This window comes from Martes martes, assembly GCF_963455335.1.
Source record: "Martes martes genome assembly, chromosome: 17".
In the NCBI taxonomy this organism is placed as follows: Eukaryota; Metazoa; Chordata; class Mammalia; order Carnivora; family Mustelidae; genus Martes; species Martes martes.
The window spans coordinates 47,399,515-47,409,093 of NC_137905.1; the positions used below are offsets into that span (position 1 = coordinate 47,399,515).

Sequence of the window (9,579 nt, forward strand, 5' to 3'; positions counted from 1 at the left end):
TTCCCAGGAATCTTATGATTCTTGGTGCTATAATAAATGGAATCGATTCTCTAATTTCCCTTTCTGTATTTTCACTGTTAGTGTATAAGAAAGCCACTGATTTCTGTACATTGACTTTGTATCCTGCCATGTTACTGAATTGCTGTATGAGTTCTAGTAGTTTGGGGGTGGAGTCTTTTGGGTTTTCCATATAAAGAATCATGTCATCTGCGAAGAGAGAGAGTTTGACTTCTTCATTGCCAACTTGGATACCTTTTATTTCTCTTTGTTGTCTGATTGCTGTTGCTAGGACTTCTAATACTATGTTGAACTAGAGTGGTGAGAGTGGGCATCCTTGTCATGTTCCTGATCTCAACGGGAAGGCTGCGAGCTTTTTCCCATTGAGGATGATATTTGCTGTGGATCTTTCATAGATGGATTTCATGAAGTTCAGGAATGTTCCCCCATCCCTATATTTTGAAGCGTTTTAATCAGGAATGGATTGAGCATCTGATTCTTGCTTAGGACTCAGGTTATGGTCTCAGGGTCTTGGGATCAGGCCGTGAGCTCAACGTGGAGCCTGCTTGAGATTCTCTTCCTCTCCCTCTCCCCCTACATCCACTCACACACTCTAAGAATATTTTTAAAATATTTTTTAAAAAAGAGATGCAACTATCCAGCAGGATATAAAACAGAAAGAGAAAAGTTCTCTGCTTTTCCTTCACTTCAGGAATTTTTGTTGTTGTTGCACTGATAGGAAATTGGTTTTGGATTGGATTTCCCTGATAATTAGTGATATTGTGCATCTTTTTATGTACCTGTTGGCCATTTGGATGTCTTCTTCGGAAAAATGTCTGTTTGTTCCTCTGCCCATTTTAAGAAATTGAATTAGTTGGGGTTTTGTTGCTGCTGTTGTTACTGAGGTGTAGGCATTCTTTATATGAGTCCTGACTCTTTATCTGATACATGGTTTCCAAATATTTTCTCCCATTCCATAAGTTGTCTATTCATTAAAAAATATATTTCTTTTGCTGTGCAGAGGTTTTTTAAAAATTATTTTCCACAGTCCTAACCGGCATCTGCCTGCTGCCTGGTGCCAGCCCATCATACTGATCAGTTCATACACCCCTGGTCTGTTGTTTCCTTTCTCTGTAAACAGATCACAGGGAATGCCCATGAGCCCATAGGTGTAGGTGGAGAGAGATGCACCAGGAGCAGGTGCCAGGGGCATCCCAGCCATCTGCTGAGGCATACCCCTGTCTCTTCTATCCCTGCTTGAATCTAACCCCATACATATCTTTTCTGTGGATGGTGGTTGCTGCTGTGCACGCCCAGTGTCATGGAACAGTTGGCTTATCAGAGTGATGGAAAGGCCCTTGAAGGCTTACAAGGGCACCAGTGAGAGACGGTACCCTGGCATCCATCAGGAATGTACATCTCAGACCAGCAGTCAGTCTATCGTGTCACATCCCCCACAGCCAGAATGCAGGAGGTCCATGAGACAAGAGGTGAATAAGGGAGAGCCACTCTGCCACAACTGCATACTCCCACCGAGAACCCACTTAAAGAATTCTTGCTTCTTGGGATTGGGGTAGGTGAGAAACCCTTCACAGCTCTAATCAACTGGAAGCCATGCCTACAGCCCAGACATTTTGTGCTTTTCCATACGGTGAAGAGGAGGGGCATTCTGCTGATGGCCAGATGGAACGTGACCGCTGAAGGGGGGTTGGGTCGCTGGGTCAGGGAGGACTATGTTTGGAAGCCAGGTGACATGTGAGGGGTACATCTTCATATTTCCGTGGCCAGTGGCCCTGGTTCATGGAAAACTGCAGACACTAAATAAATATCATCAAATGCCCACACCTCCTAGAAATGAAGATTTCTGTCCCATGACAATTTTCTTAAACTAGGTGTTGGCAGGTAGTAAGCCAATATGGAATGGGTGGAGAAAGGAGCACCCTTCCACATAAGGAACTTTGCAGCTTGGTTTTTACATGATTTCCTGTCCCCATCTTCCTCTCACAGTGCATATCAAGAACTGGCTGTCTACTGCCTTGAGCGTCTGACTCACTGTCATCAGCACACCATGTTGCTGTGATTAAGTAACAGATGGGAATTGTGTGTCCTTTATACTGAGGACTGCAGTTTTCATCTGGACAAGGGGAAGGGGTGGATGTGAGGAGGAAGAGGGTAGACTGGGCTGGGCACTTGGCTTCCTTCTCCCCCTGTTCCCCCTGTGGGTGGCAGATCTATGGGGCTGCATCATGGGACTGCCTGCCCTCCAGCTGGGTTCAAGTCAAGTCAAGAGGAACCCCAACAGGAGACCAGAAGAAGGACACTGAGTAAGACCGGGGTGCTCACTCCCCAGCTCCCTCCTTATGGTATGGGCTGGGTGGCTTTCTCAGCCTGAGATCAGAGTGTGTAGTAGGCAGCCCACTGAAAACCTCCCCCACACACCTTTCCCCCTACAGATTCTAGTAATGGTGAGGACTTCTCTCCCTTCTCAGGCCTTGGATGATCACAGAGACCCAAGGAGATCAGCCTCAGGAAACTGCAAACCTTCTATGTCAAGTTTCTCAGGTAGGATGAGTTCCCCTTTGTGCTGGGGCCCTGCTAGCTAAGAGGAAAGCCTCATCAGTGGTACGTGGGTGGTATGTGGGTACCACCACCTCAGGTCATGGTGGTACCCACATACCTCTGGCCCAAGCATCCTGAAGGCTCTGCTACCTCTAAGCTGGAATGGGGACATGCACCAGAACAATGAAGGAATGTCCTGAGACGGTGAATCTCTCACCGGGCTCCTCCTCTCCCTGCAACAGATCTGTGTGTGTCCTGCCCTCCGCTGCACACAGAGAAACCCCAGCATCCAGGGAAAGGACGATGTCTTTATTATCAGACACATGTGGCCACTCTTGATCTCTCCCAGAGGTCAAGTTCAGCTTTCCCCAGCTGTTTCTGTATGTTGTTATCAGGACATTGAAGTATATGGCTGTGCCCGCAGATGATGATTCTCAGAGAGGGCAAGGAAATAATTTAGTGGCCAAGGCTGTTTGGTTATGAGGTCAGAAGAAAGGCTAGGTAGGGCGTCAGCAAGGAGCTAAGAATCATAGGGAAATGGGGTCAGTAGTGAGGTATCTCACACCAGAGGGCTAGGGATAGCCCAAGCCCCACCACCCAAGCCAGTAAGGGCACAGGGGCCACTCCGGCTTGGAGAATAAGGTTCTCAATCTCAGTCACCAGCTCTTCCTCAGAGTGCTCAGTCACCGAGAAGACCCCGATTTTCTGCGCATGGTTCAGCAAGGAGCTGGAAGCTCGGGTCACACAGCCCTGAATATTCAAGTTGGAGTATACCCCACCTAGAGAGTGAGTCAGAGAGGTTTCAAAGGACAGCATGCCTAAAGTCCTAAGACCCAGGAACCCCAGATGCCCCCAGCCCCCTCAGACCAGGAGACTGCGTTTAGTCCTCTCCTCCCTCAGACACCTAAAAATCTGAGTCCTCAAGCCACCCCCAACTCAAACCCTTGAGTCAGGGCCTCAAGTACCCTCCTACCTCAGAACCAGTGAATCCAGGCCCCCAACCCTGCATTCTTGGGACCTGGCCATCAGCACTCACCTTCCTGGATCTTAATGTAACCACTGTAACAATGAGTGGTGCCAGTAGGGCACCTAACATTTTCTGGGTTTTCTGGGCAGAATCCAAAGAGATTCACACAGACGGGACACTGCAAGTTTCCTGGGGCAGGAGCAGCTGAAAAGTAGAGGGAAGGCTGGGGTGCACAGCTCTGCTCCTAGCTGGAGCCACCCTCCTCGATCCCCAAAGTCTCTGTGTTTTCCCATCTCTTGGTGTCCCCGGTCCCACCCAACCCACTGGGCTTCCATACCCGGAAGAGGGAGAGACTTTAAAAGGACGTTGGTACTGCTGGCCCTGTTGCACCTGTTGGAGGAGCAGAAATGGGCATAGGAGGCCACCAGCACTCCGGGGGGCCCCGAGTGTACGGTGATGGTCGGGGCATCCTGCGTCTTCCCCTTGCTGCAGCCTTTGCTTCCCACTATGATTGATTTTTGTCCTGTGGGTGGGGGGCGAGAGAGCAAAAGCTGGGCTGGGGGAGTGGGGCTCTGATGATCAGAGGCAGGAGACGGAGCCCCCCCCCCTCCGATGCTCAGCAGGCAGGCGGAGAGTGAGTGCAGGTGCCTGGTTTCTAGAGTACAGGGCACACTGAGGGTAGGGGGAAGGCCGGGGCGAGAGTCAGCTCTGCCATTAATCAGTTCTTCTGCAAATGCAACACTTGATCAGGACAGCCTCCCTGGAGCACCCACTTTCAAATGGGAACCTTCTAACTCTCCCTACCTCCTTTCCCCCGCAGGGTTGCTCTCAGCTTCACATCCGCATCTTACTCTGTTTTGGTTTTTTTGCTTCCCCACTGGTGTGTAAAGCCAGAAGAAGGAAGATGCAAGGGGTCCACGGTGCCTAAAATAGTGCCTGGCACACGGCGGGAGCTCAGTGGGCTTATACTCTGTGCTAGCTCTGTTCTTGGCCCTCCCTCGCACGGACTACGACAACCACCCAGCAAGGTAGGTGCTAGCACTGCTGTCATTTCACCTGTTTCCAGAAGGGCAAACCAAGGTACAGAAGGAGGAAGTCCTGAACTTAGAATCTGAGGCATCAGGGGAACCTGGCAGGAAATTGGGGGGACAGGACCCAGGGTGGGGACACTCGGGACCCCGAAAGCAGCCCACGTACCTACATCAACGAGGAGAAGGGTCTCCTGACACACCTCCCCAACATTACAAAACTCGTAGTGATCTGTGTTCCACTTGCGGGGTATCTGAGACAGGTTTTGACTGCTGTACATTGTGACCCCCCGTTGGCAGCTCAGAAAAGCTAGGGAGAAGAATTTGGTGTGTAAGGGTCTGTGTAAGCCAGGAAATCAGCCACGTCCATCCCTCTGGTTCCCGTGCTTGGGAAGGTGGCTACATTCTTGGGTCACTCTCCAGCTGGCCTGGCCACAGAGTCCCTCAATCTCAGATTTAGAAGGGACCTTGGAAGTCGGGTTCCCATCCCCATTCTTTACCCTGTTTTTTTCTGGAGCCTTTCCCAAGGGTCCTTGAGGAAGGCCCCTCCTCCCTTTGGGTATGACAGGCACAATGGCTCTTCTTTGGCCTAAGTCAAACTCTACTTGCCCTCTCTGGTGCTCAGGGCCCTCATCTGGAGGAGGTGGTCAGCCTGCCACTATATATATGGACATCTATATATAGATATATATATATAGACAGATAGATATATGTCAATATATATGTCAATATATGTCAATATATATATGTCTATATATATATCTATATATAGATATATATCTAAAAATATATAGATCTATAAATCTATATAAATATATTTATATTAATATTATATAAATATATTATTAATATCATATATTTTATAATTATATTTTATAATAATTATTAGTTATATAATAATTATATAATATTATAATTTATATAAATATATAATATTAATATAATATTAATATTTATATAAATATATAATATTAATATATTAATATAAATATATAAACTATAAATACATATAAATCTATAAAATATTTATCAACCCTAAACATATATATATGTGTATATATATACACATTTATTTATTTGAGAGAGAGGAGGGGGAGGGGCAGAGGGAGAGGAAGAGACAGGAACCCAAGCAGACTCCACAGCTGAGTATGGAGCCTGATGTGGGGCTGGATCCCACAACCCTGAGATCACGACCCAAGCCAAAGCCAACAGCTGGATGTTCAACCCACTGCACCAGCCACCATTTATTTCTTTGAACTGAGAAACCCTATGTTCCTGACCAAAATACACAAATGCCTAGTGCACACTGAGCATCTACTATGTGCCAGGCTGTGGTGGCTGCTTTCCATGGACTAGCTCATGTAGGCCTCCCAGGACACTCCCCTCACCCAGGTTACCTCATTTCCTCACAGCAACTCCAGCATAGGTGGCTTAATCATCACCCCAATGTCAAGTTGGGAAACAGAGGCAGAGGACTTGTGCAGGAGCTTGCCCCACGTCCTAGCCCTGGTGACTGGCAGAGCTGAGCTCGGAATACAGGTGTTCCCGCTCCCTGGGGCGGGTGCCGACCATCCTCAGCTACCACAAAATGTGCGACCTTCACCAAAGGCCCCGGGAGGGAGGCCTGCTCATCTACCCTCCTGCACCCTGCTCTGCAGATGACACAACCGCCCTTTGCCTGTCTTGCTCAACGGCCCCTCCTGTCTTGCAGCTGCCCCAGGAAAATATTGCTGGAACTCTGGAAATCGCCTTTCCCTCAGGTTGCACCCATCAGGAAATCCTGTGGCTTCAGCTGCAAAATTATGCCAGGACCTTGCAGGCTTCCCACCTGTCTCCACTGCTTCCCCCAGGGCGGAGGCGCTGGCACTCAACCTGCTTCCCCTGATTTCCTGGCCCCGCCCCCAGCAGCCAAGGGGGAATCCTTGTAAGAGGGTAAGTCCATTCAGGTCTCTCCTCTGCTTGGAAGCCTCTAGAAGGTCCCCATCCCTCTCAGCATAAAATTCCTAGTCCTTAAACTCTGCCGCCAAAGGCTCACGGATCTGACCTTAATAAACGTTCAGATTCCTCAAGGCTCCTCCTAGTGCACCCCCCAACCCCAGGTGCTTCTTGTGCGCTGATACTCACAGCTAGGGCTGCAGTCCTCACTCATTTCGATGGGCCCGATTTTCTGAGTCCCATTGAGCAGGTTGCAGCCTGCTTGGGCCGTGCATCCTTGGACTCTCAGAATGCTGAAGATATTCCCTGTGGACAGGGGCGGGGGGGTGGGTGGAAGGGAGGGAGGGAGACGCTGCTGGAACCACCTCCCCCCCGGGGGGCCACCCTCCTCAGGCCCCAGATCTTGGTCCTCAGACCCCTCCTCCCACCGCTTCAGCACCCCACTTCCCATGGCCCACGGGGACCCCTGTCCTGGCTCACCTCCCCTGAGCTGGATTGTCCCCTGGTAGCAGTGTGTGCTCCCAGCTGGGCACATCAGCTCTGTGGCAGACTCACAGTCTTCTGTAGACAAGCAGACTGGACACCGCAGGGAACCTGGGCCTGGGGAGGTGAGGCAAGGGCTCTGGATTTGGATGGGGGCCTGCTCTCCACCACCGCCCGCCCCCTGCTTTGCTGGTCCCAAGAAGCAAACTCCCCAGTCTCCCACAGATGCGCCCTTCTTGGCCCCTCCCTTGCAGGCACACCAGGGAATCAGGGACAGGTGGCAAGGGAGAGAGCAAGGGGTGGGGCAAGGAATAGGAGAAGCCCTGAGGGACACCTGAGCCTGGGGACAGGATGGGGTGCAGTGGGGGAGGGGTGCCCCAGGAGGAACCAGTGGATTCACCCACAGGTCCCATGAAACAGTCTAAGAACTCTAGACCCTCGTGTTCACAAACTATTCCAAAGAGTAGAGAAGCACAAACGTTGCCCCAAGCCTGATTTGGGGTACCAGACAAGGACAGTACAGTCAATGATACTGTAACAGGGTTGTGCGGACAGATGGGAGCTACACCAGTGGTGAGCACAGCACAGCACTGAGAGTTGTCCAATCGCTTTTGCACACCCGAAACTAACGCCACATTGTGTATCAACTAGACTCAAATAAAAAATAATTTAAAGTTACAGGCTAATTTCACTTTGGAAGAGGAACTGCCAAAACCCTAAATAAAACATGAGTGAATTTAATTCTAAATAGAAGAAGAAGAAAAAGGAGGAAGAGGAGGAGGAGGAGAAAGGAGCACGCCCTGGGGTAGGGTTGTGCCTGAGTCTAAGCTAGGTGGTTGAACACCAGGAAATCAGTGTGGTTTGCTGCTCCAGGACCAATAGAAGAAGGGGTGTTGAGGGAGGGAGCCCCAGACAGAGTGAACAGGGAGTTGGGAGGAATCTAAGTGGAAGCTGCCTCTGTGCTCACTTCACTCCTCAGCCCTGCTGCTCCCCTGTACCTGCCGGCCCCTTCTCTCCCCCAGCTCCTCCCTCCCCGCACCTGTGGTGGACCGCAGGGCCCAAAGTGGGAGGCTGTTGGACAGGCTGTTGCAGTAGTCTTTCTCCCGGCACACATGGGTGTAAGAGAGGATGGAGAGGCCAGGGCCTGCACTGTGCTCCCTGATGAGGACATCCTGATCTGCCACTTGGGTGCAGCCCTTGGAGATCACCACATTCACTTGGGGTCCTGCACCAAAAGAGAATCAGGCTCTGGACTCCTGGGTCTGAGGGAGGAGGGGGCTGGGGACCTGGACTTCTGGGTCTGAGGGAGGAGGGGGCTGGGGACTTGGACTTCTGGGTCTGAGGGAGGAGGGGGCTGGGGACCTGGACTTCTGGGTCTGAGGGAGGCGGGGGCTGGGGACCTGGACTCCTGGGTCTGAGGGAGGAGGGAGCTGGGGACCTGGACTTCTGGGTCTGAGGGAGGAGGGGGTCGGGGGGCCTGGACTCCTGGGTCTGAGGGAGGAGGCGGCTGGGTATTTCGACTCCTGGGTCTAAGAGAGGAGAGATGGGGGGGTGGGGGCTGGGTTCCTGAGTCTGAGGGAGGAGGGGCAGGGATCAGGACTCCAGAGGCCTAGCAGGAGGGTCTGCAAAGTGGTCTGGGGTGAAAGGCTGGAAAGGTGAGTAGGCACCCCAGGGGCTATTCCTGCTGAGGAGGAGACAGCTTCTTGGCTGAGGGGGGCAGGTCTTCAGAGTCCCTACACAGAGTACAGTAGGATTGGGCAGGGAAGGATACCTCTCCTGGGAGAGGGTAGGAGTTAGGCCTGGGGCCCACAGGGCCCTGCTCACCGTTCTCGATGAGGATCAGCGTGTCCTGGCAACCCCAGCCATCCTCACAAAACTCCTCGCCAGACGTCCACTCAAGGGGCAGTCCCGATATGTTCATCACAGACTTAAGTGTCCCCCACTGACAGATCAGGGCCTGCACTCCTGAGATGGGAAGAGAAATCCATCTGAGCCCATCCTCCAGGAAAAGGCCCTCCCAGGTCGGGGTCCCCACTCACGGGGCAGCATGAGGGTCGTGCCCAGGATAGCCAGCTGCAAGGCAGGGCTCATGGTCAGGGAGGCTGGAACTCTTGCTCCCGCTCTTGCTTCTGGGTACCCTGCCCTTTTATATCTTGCCAGGAAAGGGTGGGAGGGAGAGCCCTGATAGAGGAGGTCTGGGCCACCCTCTGAGTCTCACTGGATGGGAAATCCGGGTCTCCTCTCTTTCCCCGGACCCAGGAGTCCAGGCTCCCTGATGCCCAGCACTTAGAAATATGCTGGCCCCACTGGTCCAGCTCCCCAGCCCCCCTTTCCTCCTGAGCCCCACCTGGTGGGTGCCCACCCCCACGCTGTTTCAGGGTAATTTGGGAAGGCAATTTCTTCAGGGCAGCCTGGCCACCTTCCGACCACAGGTGGAAATACTGGGGATATGGCCCAACCGCCTGTGAGGACATTGTGCGGTGGACACTGGTTACCCCTGCTCTAACCTCTGTCCACCACGGGTTCTTGCTTCTTACTTCTCTTCCTTAAATTGCTTGCCTTTTTATTCCCATATTCCCCAATGCTCCCTCCTGTTTTCCCTTCCTCTTT

At 51.7% G+C, this 9,579-nt stretch overlaps 1 protein-coding gene across 1 annotated transcript; it reads right to left on the reverse strand.

Annotated features, from left to right (window-relative positions):
- Positions 1-2,845: 2,845 nt before the first annotated feature.
- CD177 (CD177 molecule) lies at positions 2,846-9,060 on the reverse strand (the record flags this gene model as incomplete). Its single annotated transcript, XM_080828450.1, has 9 exons — positions 2,846-3,335; positions 3,593-3,727; positions 3,861-4,046; positions 4,721-4,861; positions 6,676-6,792; positions 6,967-7,086; positions 8,009-8,194; positions 8,794-8,934; positions 9,009-9,060. The coding sequence occupies 9 exons, from the start codon at positions 9,058-9,060 to the stop codon at positions 3,100-3,102; spliced, it is 1,314 nt and encodes a 437-aa protein (XP_080684576.1). The 3' UTR covers positions 2,846-3,099.
- Positions 9,061-9,579: the final 519 nt, after the last annotated feature.